At 39.3% G+C, this 22,597-nt stretch overlaps 1 protein-coding gene and 1 long non-coding RNA gene across 3 annotated transcripts in view; one reads left to right on the top strand and one right to left on the bottom strand.

Annotated features, from left to right (window-relative positions):
* Window positions 1-3,413, bottom strand: part of cbfb (core-binding factor subunit beta) — a 29,160-nt gene extending 25,747 nt beyond the window's left edge. Inside the window, exon 1 of one of the 2 annotated variants that reach the window (XM_003221590.4) lies at window positions 3,187-3,413. In XM_003221590.4, coding sequence (XP_003221638.1) covers window positions 3,187-3,264 — 78 coding nt within the window. In that variant the 5' untranslated portion in view covers window positions 3,265-3,413. The remainder of the gene's footprint in view (window positions 1-3,186) is intronic. The other variant, XM_008111740.3, reaches the window with a different exon arrangement.
* A 1,825-nt stretch (window positions 3,414-5,238) lies between these two features.
* LOC134293577 (uncharacterized) lies at window positions 5,239-9,136 on the top strand. The gene is made up of 2 exons (XR_010000530.1): window positions 5,239-5,359; window positions 7,005-9,136. It is a non-coding gene; the product is annotated as an uncharacterized LOC134293577 (long non-coding RNA).
* Window positions 9,137-22,597: the final 13,461 nt, after the last annotated feature.

Raw genomic sequence — 22,597 nt, forward strand, 5'->3', positions numbered from 1 at the left:
TGGAAGTCCAAAACACCTGGAGGGCCAAAGTTGGCCCAGGCCTGACTCAATGGAATCAAATCCTGGGGTTTGAGGCACTGGTACTGATTGACAATGAAGGCTAAAGACCTTTCAGAGCTACAACTAGCAACCATGGCAGTTAAAGTGGTGTCAAACTGCATTCATTCTACAGTGAAGATGCACCCTGCCGCGACTGAGCAACCAAATAAAGGAATATAATTCAAAATATGAGTTTTGCCTCCAGAGGAGAAAAAAAAACCAAGAACTCTGGTGTGTAATCCCCCTTCAAAAAGTAACTTTTCCTGGCATGTAGCGAATCCTCTCATCAAAAAAGTAACTTTTCCCAGCTCTACAAGGCCCTGGTTCACAGGAGGTGGCGTTTCTCTTTCAGATTGTGGCCAGGAGAGTCTCTTTTCTCTGCTGAGGGGGAGAACAACCCTGGCGTGTAGAGCATCCCCGCTCTTAAACAAAAGTAACTTTTCCTGGCATGTAGGGCATTCCCTATATAAAAAGTAACTTTCCCCAGCTTTCCCCGGGTCTGCTTTGAAGCAAGGCCCTGCTTCAGGGGGATCTGTCTTTGGGCCTTTCCACACAGTCATATAACCCAGAATATCAAAGCAGATAATCCACAATATTTGTTTTGAACTGGGCTATCTGAGTCCATATTGCCATATAATCCAGTTCAATGTGGATTTTATACAGCTGTGTGGAAAGGGCCTTTGGATCACCTCCAGGAAGAGCCATCTTTTGCCTCCTGAGAAGAAAAACAACAACCCTGGCGTGTAGAGCATCCCCTTATGGAAAAAGTAACTTCCCCTAACTCTTATAGAATAAAGTAGCTTCTATCCTTTCTTCTGAGGAGAAACAACAACCTTGGCATACAGAGCATCCCCTAATGAAAAAGCAACTTCTTCTAGCTCTTTTCTTCTGAGGAGAAACACTACAACAGCCCTGGTATGTAGAGCATCATCTTATGGACTAAGTAACTTCCCCTAACTCTTGTGAAAAAAAGCAACTTCCTCTAACTCTTCTGGGAAAAAATAACTTTTCCTATCTCTTCTGAGGAGAAACACAACAACCCTGGCGTGTAGAGCATCCCCTTATGGAAAAAGTAACTTCCCCTACCTCTTACGGAAAAAGTAACTTCCTCTAACTCTTATAGAATAAAGTAACTTCCTCTAACACATAGAATAAAGTAACTTCTGCTAACTCTTCTTTTGAGGAGAAACACAACAACCCTGGTGTGTAAAGCATCCTCTTATGGAAAAAGTAACTTCCCCTACCTCTTGTGGAAAAAGTAACTTCCTCTAACTCATAGAATAAAGTAACTTCCTCTAACTCATAGAATAAAGTAACTTCTCATCTCTTTTTCTGAGGGGAAACACAACAACCCTGGTGTGTAGAACATCCCCTTACGGACTAAGTAACTTCTCCTAACTCTTATGGAAAAAGTAACTTCCTCTAAGTCTTATAGAATGAAGTAACTTCCCTACCTCTTATGGAAATAGTAACTTCCCCTACCTCTTATGGAAAAAAGTAACTTCCTCTAACTCTTATAAAGTAACTTCCTCTAACTCTTATGGAATAAAGTAACTTCCTCTAACTTATAGAATAAAGTAACTTCCTCTTACTCATAGAATAAAGTAACTTCTCCTATATCTTTCTCTGAGGAGAAACACAACAACCCTGGGGTGTAGAGCATCCCCAAACTCTTGTGGAAAAAGTAACTTCCCCTACCTCTTATGGAAAAAGTAACTTCCTCTAACTCTTATAGAATAAAGTAACTTCCTCTAATTCTTATAGAATAAAGTAACTCCTCATCTCTTCTTCTGAGGAGAAACACAACAACCCTGGCGTGTAGAGCATCTCCTAACTCTTGTGGAAAAAGTAACTTCCCCTACCTCTTATGGAAAAAGTAACTTCCTCTAACTCTTATAGAATAAAGTAACTTCCTTTAACTCTTATAGAATAAAGTAACTTCCTCTAACTCTTATAGAATAAAGTAACTTCCTCTAACTCACAGAATAAAGTAACTTCTCATCTCTTCTTCTGAGGAGAAACACAACAACCCTGGCGTGTAGAGCATCTCCTAACTCTTGTGGAAAAAGTAACTTCCCCTACCTCTTATGGAAAAAGTAACTTCCTTTAACTCATAGAATAAAGTAACTTCTCATCTCTTCTTCTGAGGAGAAACACAACAACCCTGGCGTGTAGAGCATCTCCTAACTCTTGTGGAAAAAGTAACTTCCCCTACCTCTTATGGAAAAAGTAACTTCCTCTAACTCTTATAGAATAAAGTAACTTCCTCTAACTCTTATAGAATAAAGTAACTTCCTCTAACTCACAGAATAAAGTAACTTCTCATCTCTTCTTCTGAGGAGAAACACAACAACCCTGGCGTGTAGAGCATCTCCTAACTCTTGTGGAAAAAGTAACTTCCCCTACCTCTTATGGAAAAAGTAACTTCCTCTAACTCTTATAGAATAAAGTAACTTCCTCTAACTCTTATAGAATAAAGTAACTTCCTTTAACTCATAAAGTAACTTCTATCTCTTTTTCTGAGGAGAAACACAACAACCCTGGCGTGTAGAGCATCCCCAAATTCTTGTGGAAAAAGTAACTTCCCCTACCTCTTATGGAAAAAGTAACTTCCTCTAACTCTTATAGAATAAAGTAACTTCCTTTAACTCTTATAGAATAAAGTAACTTCCTCTAACTCTTATAGAATAAAGTAACTTCCTCTAACTCTTATAGAATAAAGTAACTTCCTCTAACTCACAGAATAAAGTAACTTCTCATCTCTTCTTCTGAGGAGAAACACAACAACCCTGGCGTGTAGAACATCCCCTAACTCTTGTGGAAAAATTAACTTCCCCGACCTCTTATGGAAAAAAGTAACTTCCTCTAACTCATAGAATAAAAAAACTTCCCCTAATTCTTCTTCTGAGGAGAAACAACAACCCTGGCGGGTAGATCATCCCCTAACTCTTGTGGAAAAAGTAACTTCCCCTAACTCTAATGTGAAAAAGTAACTTCCCCAATCTCTTTTCTTCTGAGGAGAACCACCACAGCGACCCTGGCGTGTAGAGCATCCCTTCCTTCCCTCAGAACAGAGAGCAGTGGCGAGAAGGGCCAGGCCTGCCTTGAGGTGCCCGAGGCTTCGGCCTCCCTTCCTCCGCCTCTCACCTCACACTCTCGGCTGAGCTTCCTGAAGAACTCCTCGTTCTCGAACTTGCTTCTCTGGTCGGGGACCACCCGAGGCATGGCGCATACCTCTCCTCCGCCTCACACGCTCCTCCTTCCCTTCATATTACTACTACTACTACTATCTTCCTTCGCCGCTTCCGAAACGCTCCTCTCTCTTCGGCGCCTCTGGAGCGACTGACTGGCTGGCTAAACTGAGGCGCTCCCGGACTCCCGCTCGCTCCCTTTGCGCATGCGCGTCCGGCGCTTTCCTCTTTCTCTCCCGCCCCTCCCTCCTCGGCTCCGGCCAAACAGCGGCGCCATTCACGACTTCCAAGGCAAAGCGGGAGGGGACAAGGCGAGCCCACTGCGCATGCGCCTTAAGGAAGCGAGGGCTGCAAAGAGTTAGGATGGGGTGGGTTGAAATTTGAAACAAGCTGGGAGTCGAGTTCGGCTCACTTTGAAGGAAGTTAAGAATGGAGTGTATGTACTTTGGTGCCATTTCACTGCCATGGGGTCTTGGGATTTATAGTTTGGCGCCATGTCACTGTCATGGCTCCATATGGGGTCTTGGGATTTGTAGTTTGGTGCCATTTCGCTGCCATGGCTCAATATGGAGTCTTGGGATTTATAGTTTGGTGCTCTTTCACTGTTATGACTAAATATGGGATCTTGGGATTTATAGCTTGGTGCTATTTCACTGTTATGACTAAATATGGGATCTTGGGATTTATAGCTTGGTGCTATTTCACTGTTATGACTAAATATGGGATCTTGGGATTTATAGCTTGGTGCTATTTCACTGTTATTACTAAATATGGGATCTTGGGATTTATAGTTTGGTGCTATTTCACTGTTATGACTAAATATGGGATCTTGGGATTTATAGCTTGGTGCTATTTCACTGTTATGACTAAATATGGGATCTTGGGATTTATAGCTTGGTGCTATTTCACTGTTATGACTAAATATGGGATCTTGGGATTTATAGTTTGGTGCTATTTCACTGTTATGACTAAATATGGGATCTTGGGATTTATAGTTTGGTGCTATTTCACTGTTATGACTAAATATGGGATCTTGGGATTTGTAGCTTGGTGCTATTTCACTGTTATGACTAAATATGGGATCTTGGGATTTATAGCTTGGTGCTATTTCACTGTTATGACTAAATATGGGATCTTGGGATTTATAGTTTGGTGCCGTTACACTGCCATGGCCCAAGGACATGGGCTCCTGGGATTTATAGTTTGGTCCATTTCTTATGGGATCATGAGATGTATTGTTTGGTGCCATTTCACTGCCATGGCTCATCATGAAGTCTTGGGATTTGTAGTTTGGTGCCATTTTGCTGCCATGGCTCAATGATATGGGGTCTTGTGATTTATAGTTTGGTGCTATTTCACTGTTATGACTAAATATGGGATCTTGGGGTTTATAGTTTGGTGCTACTTCACTGCCATGGCTCAACATGGAGTCTTGGGATTTGTAGTTTGGTGCCATTTCGCTGCTATGGTTCAATGATATGGGATCGTGGGATTTGTAGTTTGGTGCTATATGGGCTCCTGGGATTTATAGTTTGGTCCATTTCTTATGGGATCATGGGATTTATTGTTTTGTGCCATTTCACTGCCATGGCTCAACATGGAGTCTTGGGATTTGTAGTTTGGTGCCATTTCGCTGCCATGGCTCAATGATATGGGGTCTTGGGATTTATAGTTTGGTGCTCTTTCACTGTTATGACTAAATATGGGATCTTGGGATTTATAGTTTGGCACCATGTCACTGTCATGGCTCCATATGGGGTCTTGTGATTTGTAGTTTGATGCCATTACACTGCTGTGACCCAAGGACATGGGATCCTGGGATTTATAGTTTGGTCCATTTCTTATGGGATCCTCGGATGTATCGTTTGGTGCCATTTCACTGCCATGGCTCAGGGCTATGGGATCCTGGAGTTTATAGTTTGGTATCATTTCATTTCTCTTTTTCTCTCCACAAAGTTAAAGTAGCACTAAACTGTATTTCTTCTCCGGTGTATATACAACCGAAAAGGAGGCCAGTCTGGATCAAGGAAGCTTACTCTGGAGCCAAAAGGGAATGGGTGCAAAGGGGGAAGCGGATGGGAAAGTGCCCCTGCTCTCTTTATTTTGGTTGCCGATAAAGCAAGGCAGAGGTGAGTCACTCCAACCCCACGCTTTTGCACAGACTTGCAGCATGCCTTCTCACACTCGCACAGACTCACAAAGGCCGCTTCGTCTGGCTGGTTTCCGGCTTTCTGCTCGAGGCCGGCCAGAGCTGCAAGAGTTTCTCAGCTCCGCATCGCTACTGTTAGGCCACCGAGCCGGCAGAAGAAGTGCACTCAGTGTGCAGTGGCGTATCTGGTGCATTTGGCACCCATGTTCCTCAAACTATCTGTTGCCTTTCGCATCTGTGTTCTAAATGCAATATCTGGTGCATTTGGAACACATTTTCATCATGCAATAACTGGTGTATTTAGAATGCATTTTCACCATGCAATATCTGGTGCATTTGGAACACGTTTTCATCATGCAATATCTGGTGCATTTGGAATGCGTTTTCGTCATGCAGTATCTGGTGCATTTTGGAATGCATTTTCATCATGCAGTATCTGGTGCATTTTGGAACGCATTTTCATCATGCAGTATCTGGTGCATTTGGAACACATTTTCATCATGCAATATCTGGTGCATTTTGGAATGCATTTTCATCATGCAGTATCTGGTGCATTTTGGAATGCATTTTCATCATGCAGTATCTGGTGCATTTGGAATGCATTTTCATCATGTAGTATCTGGTGCATTTTGGAATGCTTTTTCATCATGCAGTATCTGGTGCATTTTGGAACGCATTTTCATCATGCAATATCTGGTGCATTTGGAACGCGTTTTCATCATGCAATATCTGGTGCATTTAGAATGCATTTTCATCATGCAGTATCTGGTGCATTTAGAATGCATTTTCATCATGCAATATCTGGTGCATTTAGAATGCATTTTCATCATGCAGTATCTGGTGCATTTGGAACGCATTTTCATCATGCAATATCTGGTGCATTTAGAATGCATTTTCATCATGCAGTATCTGGTGCATTTTGGAATGCATTTTCATCATGCAGTATCTGGTGCATTTTGGAATGCATTTTCATCATGCAGTATCTGGTGCATTTAGAATGCATTTTCATCATTCAGTATCCGGTGCATTTGGAACGCGTTTTCATCATGCAATATCTGGTGTATTTAGAATGCATTTTCATCATGCAGTATCTGGTGCATTTTGGAATGCATTTTCATCATGCAATATCTGGTGCATTTAGAATGCATTTTCATCATTCAGTATCCGGTGCATTTGGAACGCGTTTTCATCATGCAATATCTGGTGTATTTAGAATGCATTTTCATCATTCAGTATCTGGTGCATTTTGGAATGCATTTTCATCATGCAATATCTGGTGCATTTGGAACGCGTTTCCATCATGCAATATCTGGTGCATTTAGAATGCATTTTCATCATGCAGTATCCGGTGCATTTGGAACGCATTTTCATCATGCAATATCTGGTGTATTTAGAATGCATTTTCATCATGCAATATCCGGTGCATTTGGCACCTGTGTTTGTCATGCAATATCTGGTGTATTTGGCACTTGTGTTCCTCATTCAATATCATATTCGCTTATCCAACATTCTGCCGTTTATGTTGGATAAGTGAAACTCTACTGTATATACAAACCTTCCAAAATCTTCTATTCCCAAGTAATTGGGATAAGGGATGCACAACCTGTATTTTCCTTTTCTCTTAGGGAAGGAGGTCTCTTGTGCCAAAATAATTTGGCCGGCTTGAAGCACAGTGTGCCATCATCAGGTGTTTCATGTTCTGCCTCCGGCAGCCAAATGTCTCCAGACAGCCTTTGTTTTGAATGTTTTGCCATTTGCATCTCCTCTTGGCTGCTCTTCCTCGGATGGCACAATCTCTTGGGACGGCACCAGACAGGAACACCCTGCTTTTAAGGAAGCGGCACAAAAACCCGGTATTTTCCTAGACAAACGTGGTTTGCTTACTCCAGAAATATTGTTGGTCCATCAAAAAAAATCAATGGGCATCTTTGTTGCTGGCAGGAACATGACGAAACACAAGTCACGAAATAATCTAATTAATGACGAACCGTCAACAACCAGCTATAGGTCACCCTCTTCTGCTGCAACTCACATGAGCAAGATGAAAGAAGCTTCCGTGCCAAAGTGCTCGCAAAGAAAGATGCGCCCATCCCTTCGTATCCACAGATTCCAACACCCATGGCTTGAATATATATATATCCCCAAATCAAACCTTTAGCATGCCATTTTATATAAGGGGCCCCATTTTTACTATGGCATTGAATGTAATGGAACAATAACAACAACAACAATAACTAAATCACAGTGGATATGAAAGGACCATTCTGAATAAGAGGCTTTGCTCTGAGGACCCTGAGTCTGCATCTACACTGCCCTATTATCCAGTTTAGAATGTGGATTATCTGCATTAAAATGGATTATATCAGACTATGTTGTCCTACAATCCAGATCAATGCGTCAATTCACATTCTGAAACTTGATTATAAGGCAGTGTAGATCCAGCCCAAGACCTCTTCTACACTGACCATGTAATCCAGTTTCCAAATGCAGATTATCTGATTTAAACTGGATTATATAAATTTACACTGCTGTATAATCCAGTTTAAAGCAGGTAATCTGTATTCGGAAACTCAGATGTTGCGTGAAATGTCCTGTCTGCCGGAAAGACTATTTATTTTGTGAAGTATTTGATCTCTTTATCTGGTAACAGATAAAAATTATTACTATTATTGTTGTTATTTCACATCTAATACATGATACTGTATATCTTATGTAGAGGATCCTTGTAAATTATGTGGTGCAACTTCCAACACTCCTAATAATTGACGAGCCACGGCTGCTGAGAGTTGCAGTCCAAGTATATCTGGAAAGCTGCATCATCTCTATCCATTTTAATATAGGAATCATGTGAAATCTCACCAGAGAATAATTTGTCTTCTACATTGCCATATAAAATCCAGATTATCTGTTTTGATCATCTGGATTATATGGCAGTGTGGACTCAGATCCCTTCTACACTGTCATATAATACAGATTATCAAATCAGATAATCTGGATTTTATATGGCAATGTAGAAGGGGCCACATATAATCTGGTTCAAAGCGGCTAAAGTGGATTATCTGTTTTGATAATCTAGATTATATGGCCGTGTAGAAGGGGCCTTAGTTCCTTTGAATCCTTTGCTTTTTAAGATAACAGTCGAAAGCATACATTTTCTGATTTCATCATAGAAAGGTGACATTTTCGGACTCCAGCCTTTCCAGTTGCTATGTTATTGGATTCCAGTTCCCATCAGCCACAGAACCAATGGGGAGGGATGCTGGAAGCTATAGTACAACCAGTTTGGCCAAACTACGATTCACTGTTTAGAGGGGAACTTTTTTGGACAGCAATATTATTATTATTATTATTATTATTATTATTATTATTATTATTATTATTATGTTTATTATCTTGTTTATTTGTCATGGCTGGATGATTCTGGAAGGTGTTATCTCCAAAAACAGCTTCTTCAAGATCTAGTCCTAATCTGCCAGAGACAGATGTTATTTTCTTGAACCTTTTCCTGATTCTGTTCCTGTTTTGTCCCTTTGAGGAAGAGGTTAATCTTCAAAGCGAACTCCAAAATGGGGAACCAACAACCACAAGTCTCCAGACAGTTGGCAGTCCCCATGGTAAATATTTCTGAATGAATTTGGATCAGTGCGATTCTAGTATAGGGCTGGACTATGGTGTATTTTCCTTGCAAGTGGGATGCAGCCTGCAATATAAAGTAGAAGCAACTATGCCTTCTGAATAAAGTAGAAGTGACTTCTTTTCTGTGTTGTTGTTCAAAGTGACGGTTTCCTTTTATAATATGAAAATGAATTGGGCTTTTCAGTTTGACTTTCATATTTTTATGACATACTATCTTGGGTACCCTGCATTGCCCAGATTATTTGAAAAAGTCAATTTTTTAATTGTACAAAGTGCATAAAGTTGTAGATTGACTACAACTGACATCATGCCAGGTTAACCCCAAGAAACTCCGTCAGTACTTAAAGTTTGTTATGTTGGTCACATTTACTCTAGATGCATCCTCGGTGGGGTTAAACATGCTCTCTGTCTGTAGGGTAAACTACAACTCCCGCTATGGTAAGCCAGTCCCCTCAAACCCCTCCAGTCGGTTGTGTTAGTCATGGGGGTTCTGTTTGCCAAGTTTGGTCCAGATCCATCCTTGTTTGGGTTCATAGTTTGCTCTGGATGTAGGTGAACTACAACTCCTATAAATCCCTCCAAAGACCTCCAGTATTTTTTCTTGGTCATGGGGGTTCTGTGTGCCAAGTGAGTTCCAGGTCCATCATTGATGGCATTCAGACTGCTCTTAGATTTATTATTTATTGATTTATTTATTTAATACATTTATATCCCGCCCTTCTCACCCTGAAGGGGACTCAGAGCAGCTTACAAATTAAATTTACATACAATATTATATTATTAACATAGCACAATACTGGCAATAAATTACCATATTGTACTATATCTATATAGTCTAATATTATTAACATTACATGTAATACATAATATATAATTAATATTATATTGTATTATTAGTATTGTATTGTATTACAAAATAATATTAATAATATTATGTGCATATACAATATATTATAATCTCTATATATAAAAGGGTAATGAAATTTCGGCCTAGGACAAAACAACAAAACTACACATCCCAGAAACATTAAACTTGGCAGCACAACCCCTCATCCATGCCTCTACGTTCATACAACAAAAAGAAAAGAAAAATAAAGTTTTAATTAGAGGGAGAGGAATAATTGTTTTTATCTAATTGCTGCCAGTTAAAAGGCTAAGCTCCGCCCACTTGGTCTCCTAGCAACCCACTCAGCCCAGGGGACAGGCAGAGTTAGGCCTCACTTAGGCCTCTTCCACACTGCCTATAAAATACAGATTATCAGATTTGAACTGATAATCAAATGGCAGTGTAGACTCAAGGCCCCTCCACACAGCTATATAACCCATTTATAATCTTATATTATCTGCTTTGAACTGGATTATCTTGACTCCACACTGCCATATAATCCACTTCAGTGTGCAGTCGGACACAACTGGACTTAATGTAAGGTAAAACCTTTACCCTTTACCTTAACTACCACCAATTCGTCAATACTTTATTTCCCATACCACCATGCTTCACCACAGCAACGCATGGCCGGGCACAGCTAGTATGATATATTATTGTAAATTATATTGTATATATGCATGTGTGTATACATATATTGCAGGTGAACTATATATCCCAGTACCTACAACTAGAAACCATGGTGAATTCTTCCCAAACCTCTCTAGTATGTTCAGTTGCTGATTGAATCCTATGCTTGCTGTGTGCTATAGAAAATAACAGGAAAGGGTTAAGGGAGAGGCAGTGGGCGGGTTCATGCAAATTCCACAGCAGTGGAGAGAGTTAGAAACACTGGGATGTCTGTGGTGGAAGAAAAATAACATGGCACAGACACATACATGCATATTTTCACTTTTATTATGTGTACTAGCTGTGCCCGGCCACACATTGCTGTGGCGAAGTATGTGGCCCCTTCTACACAGCTGTATAAAATGCACACTGAAGTGGATTATATGGCAGTGTGGAGTCAAGATAACCCAGTTCAAAGCAGATAATATAAGATTACAAATGGGTTATATAGCTGTGTGGAAGGGCCTTGAGTCTACATTGCCATATAATCCAGTGCAAATTAGATAATCTGTGGAAGAGGCCACGGCCTAAGTCTGCCTGTGCCCTGGGCTGAGTTGGTTGCTAGGAGACCAAGTGGGCAGAGATTAGTCCTCTAACTGGCAGCAATTGGATAAATACAATTATTCCTTTCCCTCTAATTAGGACTTTATTTTTCTTTTTGTTGTATCAGCCTAGAGGCGTGGATGATGGGTTGTGTTGTCAAATTTCGAGGTTGGGGGGCCTGTAGTTTTGTTGTTTTGTTGGTCGCCGTGATGCCATCACTCATTTATATATACAGTAGAGTCTCACTTGTCCAAGCTAAACAGGCCGGCAGAAGCTTGGATAAACGAATATCTTGGATAATAAGGAGGGATTAAGGAAAAGCCTATTAAACATCAAATTAGGTTATGATTTTACAAATTAAGCACCCAAACATGATGTTATACAACAAATTTGACAGAAAAAGTAGTTCAATATGCAGTAATGTTATGTTGTAATTACTGTATTTACGAATTTAGCACCAAAATATCATGATATATTGAAAACATTGACTACAAAAATGGCTTGGATAATCCAGAGGCTTGGATAAGCGAGGCTTGGATAAGCGAGACTCTACTGTATAGATAGATTGGTTTGTGAGGATCAGAACATTGAGGTCTAACGGTTGGATATGATTGACAGTCCATACATTCCCCTCCTATCTTCTAGCAAGAAAGCAACAAATAAAGAATACTTAAGCACTTTATTCTTTTTGGTGTTTTCCCCCTGGAAATGCTTTCTCCTTCCACATTTTGGAGTCCTAATTCTGGATCATAATACATATTTTTGGCCATAGGCTCTTGCCTTCAAATTGCTGTCGCAATTGAGTGCGTTTGGCAAAACAGGCATGTGTTCTTGCCCTGGAGTTCAGTTGTACTCAGGATTTGCACCGATTTAGAAGGCGTAATTACATATTTTAAACAGCGGATACAGACATGTCCAACCTTTATGGGATCAACATAATGTGCCGAACAGGAGATCTGCCAATCCGTCTGTCATCTTAAGAGATCCAGCCAGCTCTTCATTACCTTTATCCCTTCATTACTCTTTGCGATCCGTTTCCAACTTCCATAAACCACCAAATTTAATGTTGTTTTTACACAAATGGCTGCAGCGCAAACCGCTTGTGCCAATGTCGAAAATGAGAGCTGCTGTTTTCCTTGTAATATTATTACGACGGCACTCACCAAAATATGCGCTTTCTAGACTCTGTCCAGAGACAACAGATGAGGATCCAGCATAGATTGGGAACTTCAGAGTGAAATATGACAACTAATGATTGATGATATATTTTGCTCTTTGGCCCAGATCCTTGTTTTACTCTTCTGCTTTTAATATTTTATGCTATATGTTGATTACTATGATGGTTTTATTGATATTGATGTTTTATTGTTGGTATAATTGTTTTATCATTTTATTGTTGTATGTTTTCGGGCTTGGTCCCCATGTAAGCCGCTTCGAGTCCCCATTGGGGAGATGGGGCGGGGTATAAAAATAAAGTTGTTATTATTATTATTATTATTATTATTATTATTATGGTTGGGGGGATCTTAACAATAATACAGTAGAGTCTCGCTTATCCAACGTAAACGGGCCGGCAGAACGTTGGATAAGCGAATATGTTGGATAATGAGAGATTAAGGAAAAGCCTATTAAACATCAAATTAGGTTATGATTTTATTTATTTACCGTATTTATATTCCGCCCTTCTCACCCTGAAGGGGACTCAGGGCGGATCACATTGTATATACATATAAGGCAAACATTCAATGCCATATACACATAGAACAAAGACAGAGACAGACGCAGAGGCAATTTAATCTTCTTCTAAGGGCATGTTCGATTATGGCCACAGGGGGAGCAGCTGCTTCATCATCCACTGCGACGGCACTTCCTCATTCCAATGGCGGCTGGATGATTTTTATGGAGTCGTAAATTAGTTAAATTAGCCTCCCCACTTTATAAGTGGTACCTTAATTCCCTACTTGATAGATGCAACTATCTTTCGGGTTGCTAGGTCAGCAACGAGTGGGGGCTATTTAAAAAAAAATATTAAATTATCGGGTGCTCACCTGGGCTGGCCTCGAACTCATGACCTCTTGGTCAGAGTGATTTATTGCAGCTGGCTGCTCACCAGCCTGTGCCACAGCCACAGCCTGGCACCAATTAAGCAATAAAACTTCATGTTATACAACAAATTTGACAGAAAAAATAGTTCAATGCACAGTAATGCTATGTAGTAGTTACTGTATTTACGAATTTAGCACCAGAATATCACAATGTATTGAAAAATGCATTGGATAATCCAGAACGTTGGATAAGTGAGACTCTACTGTAATAATAATAATTCATCACACAGTCCTAAGCACTTGAGAAGTGTTTGACTTGTGATTTTGTGATACAAAATCCAGCATATATCTCATTTGCTGTGTCATACTGTGTCCTTGTGTCAATAATAATAATAATAATAATAATAATAATAATAATAATAATAATTTTATTGGGTTGCTGTGGGTCTTCCAGCTCTATGATGCTATAACATTTCCTACCAACCCATTTGGTATAGTAGAGTCTCGGACCAGCAGAACGTTGGATAAGTGAGACTCTACTGTAATAATAATAATTCATCACACAGTCCTAAGCACTTGAGAAGTGTTTGACTTGTGATTTTGTGATACAAAATCCAGCATATATCTCGTTTGCTGTGTCATACAGTGTCCTTGTGTCAATAATAATAATAATAATAATAATAATAATAATAATAATAATAATAATAATAATTTTATTGGGTTGCTGTGGGTCTTCCAGCTCTATGATGCTATAACATTTCCTACCAACCCATTTGGTATAGTAGAGTCTCGGACCAGCAGAACGTTGGATAAGTGAAAATTTTGGACAATAAGGAGGGATTAAGGAAAAGCCTATTAAACATCAAATTTTACAAATTAAGCACCAAAATACGATGTTTTACAACAAGTCTGCCACTTGTTTGGGAGTGTGGCTGCACTTGTGTTGTTGGATGTGTTGGACCGCTGCACGTTGCTGCCTAGAAAAACAGCTGTGGATCCGGGCATTGGATAATACAGAATGTTGGATGAGTGAAGGTTGGATAAGCGAGACCTTACTGTATAATCTCCCAGTATCTGGAGATTATACTGTATTGTTATGGAGTACCTGACTAGGTCCTTTGCAAGATCAGATAACCTTACAAGAGATCTGTTTATGCCAAAGATAAAAACTATTAGAAATTGTTTGGCTGCCTGCACTTTCTTGCTACAAAACCTGTCCTGCTGGTATGCAAAACATACAACACAAGGGCTGGCTATATAAGAAAATTATCTCCAATTATTTATTTACTGTCCCAAATTTTAGAGATGACAATTGGGGCAGGTGAGGCCAAACCACACCAGGAGAAATTGCAGCAGTTTGCTTTTTCCTGGGCCTATTATATAGATGTAGCCAATGCGTCAAAATAGGAAGATATTCTTTTGAAGTGGTTATCTATGTGTCACCATTTTAACAGGTTTTTTAAATTTTGTTTTTATTGTTATTTTGTCGTTTTATCCCACTCCCACCCTCCCCTCCTTGTACATACACTTTATACAACAAACTACAGAAGTTACATTTGAAATATCAATCTCAATCTTCATTTTTCCACTCCACATCTTAGTACGTTCTCTAAATAGTTCTTAACTGGTTCCCACGTCCCCTTGATTATTGCAATATTTTCTATATTATTCCATTTGCAATTGGTGATTTCTACATTTAACATATCAACTACAGTAGAGTCTCACTTATCCAACACTCGCTTATCCAACGTTCTGGATAATCCAACGCATTTTTGTAGTCAATGTTTTCAATACATCGTGATATTTTGGTGCTAAATTTTTGGTTCTCTAAATAGTTCTTAACTGGTTCCCACGTCCCCTTGATTATTGCAATATTTTCTATATTATTCCATTTGCAATTGGTGATTTCTACATTTAACATATCAACTACAGTAGAGTCTCGCTTATCCAACGTTCTGGATTATCCAACGCATTTTTGTAGTCAATGTTTTCAATACATCGTGATATTTTGGTGCTAAATTTTTGGTTCTCTAAATAGTTCTTAACTGGTTTCCACGTCCCCTTGATTATTGCAATATTTTCTATATTATTCCATTTGCAATTGGTGATTTCTACATTTAACATATCAACTACAGTAGAGTCTCACTTATCCAACACTCGCTTATCCAACGTTCTGGATTATCCAATGCATTTTTGTAGTCAATGTTTTCAATACATCGTGATATTTTGGTCTAAATTCATAAATACATTAATTGCTACCTAGCATTACTGCGTATTGAACTACTTTTTCTGTCAAATTTGTTGTTCAACATGATGTTTTGGTGCTTAATTTGTAAAATTATAACCTAATTTCATGTGTAATAGGCTTTTCCTTAATCCCTCCTTATTAATCAACATATTTGCTTATCCAACGTTCAGCCGGCCCGTTTATGTTGGATAAGTGAGACTCTACTGTATATACTTATACCAATTCATCAGAGTCCGTTTTGTTTTATCTCTCCAACCCCTCACTAAAACAATTTGTGCACATGCTATTAATTTGTCAATCATTTTTTTCTTTTTGTATATTCTTCACTTCCGTTATCCTTGCATGTAGTACATTTCTATTAACTATTACTATTTGTAGATTTAGCATTCTGTTGATTTCTCCTTCAATCATTCTCCAGTATTCTTGCACCCGATCGCACTCCCATATCATATGATTAAACACCTCCAATTTAACAGGTTGATATCACTTTAAGTGCCTATGAAATCCTTGGATCTGTGGTGTGACAAGATACTTAGCTTTCTCTGCTTGAAAACTATATTATTGAAATTCAGAGCATTGCGCTAAGGAGTGCTGGGTTTTGCATGATGTTATGCATCTCCGTAGATGAGGCATTTAAAGTTGTGAAATGTGACTATATTTGAAAAATCCAGGGATGTCACCTCCAAAGATGTGGATTCTCCTGCAGGCAATGCCACTAGATGGTGCTGTGCAATATTATCTTCAGTTCTAAGCTCTCCAAAGACGTTCCCATTCTTGTGCTGTTGGTCAGTGGTCAGTTCAATTTACTAGGCAAGGATTCAAGGGCCAACCTTTGGATATCATCACGACGGACATTGTTTACTAAGGATTCTGCTACTTTCCAAACTGCAGCAATCCTTGGAGCTGGGGTGTGGCACAGCTGGTAAATCACCAGCAGTACGAGGGTTGAATGAAAAGTAATGCCTCCACCATCTTTACTTGGGTTTGGATGGGAATATTTTAATAAATCAAACGCAGAAATAATCCTTAGAATGTGCTCTTTAACTACCACTATTCACTTTTCCACATACTCACCAGACAATAGGATACATTTCTGCCAACGATGAGCAAGTTTTATGAAGCCATCACGGAAGAAGTCGACACTCTGTTTCCGCAACCGGCGTCTCACAGGACCCTTCCGATAGCCAAGCAAAGCAATAATGTGACCCACACAGGTTTTAAGTAAATTGGTTCGGAAAAATTGAAAAGTTAAGAAGCAAATTGCTGAGCAGGGGAGCTGGAAGGTAACACAGAGAGGAGGGACGATTCTGGGGACAGGGTTTTTTTTTTTGTTTTGTTTTGTTTTTGTTTTTGTTTTTCTCTTTCTTCTTAACTTTTTGATTATATCTGCATCCTTCCCTTTTTTATGTATTGCAATAATTATAAATAAAATGTTAAATAATAATAATAATAATAATAATAATGTGACCCACACATTCTTGTGAAATGCCGATGATGCTTGAAATTTCTCTCTGAGTGATATGATGATTGTCCTGAATCAATCTGTCAACATTTTTCTTATGAAACTCAGTGGTTGCTGTCATAGGATGTCCAACTCTTTGTTTGTCACGCAAGTCAGATGTTCCCACCTCAACATCTTTAAACTCCCCCAACAACACACAGGACTCACATCAGCACAATCGCCATAAACAGCTTGCATTCTCTGATGAATCTCCTTTGGGGAGACACCTTCTGCTGTCAAGAATTCAATGACTGCATGTTGCTTAAGTCACATTGACTGACCGTCTGTGCAGGGTTCCATACTTCGCACTTTAACAACACAACCGTTCAATGCTAAGGCTTCCCCGTCTACGCAGGGTTCCATACTTTGCACTTTAACAATACAACCGTTCAATGCTAAGGCTTCCCACCAAATGGAACTCACTGTAGAGGAGAGTCTACTGAGCAAGCCAGGACCTGCCGCAGACCAGGACTGGCATCTCTTGAGGAGTTACGAAGGTGGAGGCATTATTTTTCATTCAACCCTCGTAATAAGATATTCCAACAGAAAGGTGGCCAGTTCAAAGCCCGGTCGGGTTGATAGGAACCCAGATCTCTCAGTCTGACTTGGATCCTCTACCATATTCCTTCGTATAGAGGTCAGGAATCTCAGCGTGAGAGTGCTGTCATGAAATAAGTCTTTGTCAACACTCCATTTTTTTAAATAAATTGAAACAAATACTTATTTATTTTATTTATTTATTACATCACTTCTACCCCGCCCTTCGCACCCATCAGGGGACTCAGGGTGGCTTACAATATAAACATACACATTAAAAACAGTAGTCATCAAATTTAAAAATCCATCAAGATTAAAAATTACAATAAAATTAAGAATATCCATTAAAATATACATAGTTATACATTTAAACATACATTTAAGGCGCTTTCCATGTTCATGTGGGGTCTGTCAGTAGGTCATATATTCTTATCTCATTTTTGCTGTTACTCATGCTCAAATGCCTTAATGGAACCTCTGCTGATGTTTAGTGTGTGATGCTTCATGATATTTACTAAAGGGGTGTATCTACATTGTAGAATTAATGCAGTTTGACACCACTTTCACACTGCCTGAATGCTATGGAATCCTGGAAGTTTTCATTGGTGAGGCATTGTTGTTGTAACTGTCTGTTTCTCTCCACAAATAGGAGCCCAAATCTCTTAGTCTTACTTGGATCCTCTTCTATATTCCTCAGTATAGAGGTGAGGAATCTCAGGGCGGGAGTGCTGTCTTGAAATATGTCTTTGTCAACACTCCTTTATTATATTTTTAATACAGTAGAGTCTCACTTATCCAACATTCTCTTATCCAACGTTCTGGATTGTCCAACGCATTTTTGTAGTCAATGTTTTCAATACATCGTGATATTTTGGTGCTAAATTAATAAATACAGTAATTGCTACATAGCATTACTGCGTATTGAGCTACTTTTTCTATCAAATTTGTTGTATAACATGATGTTTTGGTGCTTAATTTGTAAAATCATAACCTAATTTGATGTTTAATAGGCTTGTTCTTAATCCCGCCTTATTATCCAACATATTCACTTATCCAACGTTCTGCCGGCCCGTTTATGTTGGATAAGTGAGACTCTACTGTATATCATGATATTTTGGTGCTAAATTCGTAAATACAGTAATTACTACATAGCATTACTGCGTATTGAGCTACTTTTTCTATCAAATTTGTTGTATAACATGATATTTTGGTGCTTAATTTGTAAAATCATAACCTAATTTGATGTTTAATAGGCTTGTTCTTAATCCCGCCTTATTATCCAACATATTCTCTTATCCAACGTTCTGCCGGCCCGTTTATGTTGGATAAGTGAGACTCTACTGTATATCATGATATTTTGGTGCTAAATTCGTAAATACAGTAATTACTACATAGCATTACTGTGTATTGAACTACTTTTTCTGTCAAATTTGTTGTATAACATGATGTTTTAGTGCTTAATTTGTAAAATCATAACCTAATTTGATGTTTAATAGGCTTTTCCTTAATCCCTCCTTATTATCCAACATAGTTGCTTATCCAACGTTCTGCCGGCTCGTTTATGTTGGATAAGTGAGACTCTACTGTAAATTGAAACGAATACTCCATGGAACCTCTGCTGATGTTTAGTGTGTGATGCTTCATGACATTTACTAGAAGGTGTATCTACACTGTAGAATTAATGCAGTTTGACGCCACTTTCACACTGCCTGAGTGCTATGGAATCCTGGAAGTTTTCATTGGTGAGGCATCGTCTCTAGCAGAGAAGACCTTTCAAAACACATTATTCCATAGCTTTTAGCTGAGGCGGTTAAAGTGATGTCAAACTGCATTGATTTTACTACGTAAATGCACCCAAGTTTCCAAGTTTTGGCCCTGAAATCTCAGGGACGGCATTGATCTGGCAACCCGAAAAGTCGAGGCAGGTTACAAAAATGAAACCACGCCCCAGATACAAAGACTTAAGTTAGAATCAACAAAAATTATTACTCAAGCTATCCAGGTATTAATACATAGCCATTTGATCAACATTTCTCTGATTTCGCCAGTGTATTCCATCGAGTTGAGCGTTCTCCGTGACTTTGTTTGAACCGTCGGCGACAGGCAAGGTCTTGTTGTGTTTACACACTGAGGATTACACACATGAAAAGAAAGAAAGAAAGCCCAGTGAGGTGTGTCTCTGGGCCACTGATGGGTGACATTTGAAGCGGGAGTTTGATCTCGGGGACTTGTATGCACACGTAGCTCATGGATCACATTGGAGACATTGGGACTTTCACAAAGGCCAATTGTGTGCCGGAATCCAATCCACCCACCTGTGTGCTGTGCACATTCAGCCATTCCGTCACACAAAGGCTGAATGGCTGAGATCGCTTCGGCTTCTACATAAGCCCATTGAATCCTACCTCACCCTTCTGGGCCATCTTCACTTGGGAGTTGTGCCGTGAGACTTCAGGTTGTGCAAGGCGTCTTTGGGCAGGGAGAAGTGTCATAAATTTTGTAAGAAAGCATTTAAAACATTCTTTTATTTCGTTCTCAGTGAAACAGAGTATGCCACAGAGCAATACAGAGAAAGAAAGTAGACACATGGGCGGAGCCGAAGTGACAGTTAGAAGGCTTGCTGGACATTCTTTTTCAGTTAGCTTGGGCAGTTAGCGAGTGAGGTTTTAAAGTGCAGTCAGTTAGTTAGGCTTTGGAGTTCCGTTCGATAGCATAGGTTTTGAAAGCCAGTTTTAGGAATTGGTTTTAGGTTTGAGAACTGTGTTTTAGAAAATATCCTCCTTGAGGAGAATATAGTTAGAGTCTCTAAGGGAAGAAAGACTAAGAGCTGTATTGTAACGTCTAGGAAATTACTGTTAAAATCCTGGGATAATTGGATTTAAAGTAAACCTGTCCTGTCATTGTTTCCTTGGCAAAGGAACAGAGTCACACAAAAACAAGTTTTAAAGTACAGTAGAGTGTCACTTATCCAACATTCTGGATTATCCAACGCATTTTTGTAGTCAATGTTTTCAATATATCACGATATTTTGGTGCTAAATTTGTAAATACAGTAATTACTATATAGCATTACTGCGTATTGAACTACTTTTTTCTGTCAAATTTGTTGTAAAACATGATGTTTTGGTGCTTAATTTGTAAAATCATGACCTAGTTTGATGTTGAATAGGCTTTTCCTTAATCTCTCCTTATTATCCAGCATATTCGCTTATCCAACATTCTGCCGGCTCGTTTATGTTGGATAAGTGAGACTCTACTGTAACACCTTTTAAAAAGAAAAACAATAAGCCATTGTTGTAACCACTAAGCATCTGTACCATATATTATTACTGAAATAATTACATTTATTTATGTTACAAGTTAGAAATAAACAAATAGTTTTCGTTTCTCCTCATTTAAAGTGTCATCTCTCTCTGAAAGCCCCAATGTAAAAGAAAAGGCTTCTGAATACATAAATGGTGGCAGCAGAAATAGTAAATCCTGCAATTCTGACAAGTTGAAGAAATCCTCCCCCTTGCACCTACAGTAGAGTCTCACTCACTTATCCAACGTTCTGGATTATCCAACGCATTTTTGTAGTCAATGTTTTCAATATATCGTGATATTTTGGTGCTAAATTCGTAAATACAGTAATTACTCCATAGCATTACTGCGTATTGAACTTTCTGTCAAATTTGTTGTATAACATGATGTTTTGGTGCTTAATTTGTAAAATCATAACCTAATTTGATGTTTAATAGGCTTTTCCTTAATCCCTCCTTATTATCCAACATATTTGCTTATCCAACATTCTGCCGGCCTGTTTATGTTGGATAAGTGAGACTCTACTGTATTTACATTTTGTTTTTCCAAAGTATTCCCCCGTCCTTGTTGTGGCTCAGTCTGATGAGGATTCTCGGATGCAGTTTCAAGATGATGGGATTCAGGTTCAGGATGAGTTTCAAGATGACTCTGATGGGAATTATGGGATTCAGGTGCAGAGTGTTCCTGCTGCGGGAGATGAGGAGCAGGGAGGCTTTCCCATGGGAAGAAATGTTGTTGTTAATGATGATGGTTTTCAGGTGCAAGAAGCAGAAAGGGAGAACAGCTCCCAGCCTCTGTCTAATAACATTAACATGCCCTGTGGCCTTGAAAGCGAAAGCAATGAAGCCACTTCTCTAGATCGGGATAGTTGTTTGGTATTTCGGGGGTTGCATAGAAGTCTCAGAATAGCAAATAAGAGGGAGTTCAAAGGGCAAAGAAATGCCTTCATGTCATGCTATTAAAACAGTCTGCTGAGAGGGAAATCTCAATCAAAGCAATTTCCTCGCTTGAATCAAGAACCAAATCTGCTTCCCTGTATTATCTTGTAGCCTGGATGTATCCTCGTTTCTGGGACTTTGGCTTTGTTTTAAGGACCTTGTTTCATGCCTAATGTTTCCACTGATTCGTTCTTACAGCCTTGTTTTTGTAACTATCTTTTGGAACTGAACTTTTACCTTTTATGAACTATCTTTTCCCTATCTGTATATATAAAAGGGTAATGAAATTTCGGCCTAGGACAAAACAACAAAACTACACATCCCAGAAACACTAAACTTGGCAGCACAACCCCTCATCCATGCCTCTACGTTCATACAACAAAAAGAAAAGAAAAATAAAGTCCTAATTAGAGGGAGAGGAATAATTGTTTTTATTCCAATTGCTGCCAGTTAGAAGGCTAAGCTCCGCCCACTTGGCCTCCTAGCAACCCACTCAGCCCAGGGGACAGGCAGAGTTAGGCCTCACTTAGGCCTCTTCCACACTGCCTATAAAATACAGATTATCTGATTTTAACTGGATTATATGGCAGTGTAGACTCAAAGCTTACACAGCTATATAACCCATTTATAATGGACTGACTTAATGTCAGGGGAAAAGCTTTACCCTTTACCTTAACTACCACCAATTCCTCAATACTTTATTTCCCATACCACCAGACTTTGCCACAGTAACGCGTGGCCGGGCACTGCTAGTCTCTATATATAAAAGGGTAATGAAATTTCGGCCTAGGACAAAACAACAAAACTGCACATCCCAGAAACACTAAACTTGGCAGCACAACCCCTCATCCATGCCTTTACGTTCATACAACAAAAAGCTCCAGCTACTCCAGAAAACAGCCAGGCTTTGAG

This window comes from Anolis carolinensis, unplaced genomic scaffold, assembly GCF_035594765.1.
Source record: "Anolis carolinensis isolate JA03-04 unplaced genomic scaffold, rAnoCar3.1.pri scaffold_9, whole genome shotgun sequence".
In the NCBI taxonomy this organism is placed as follows: domain Eukaryota; kingdom Metazoa; phylum Chordata; class Lepidosauria; order Squamata; family Dactyloidae; genus Anolis; species Anolis carolinensis.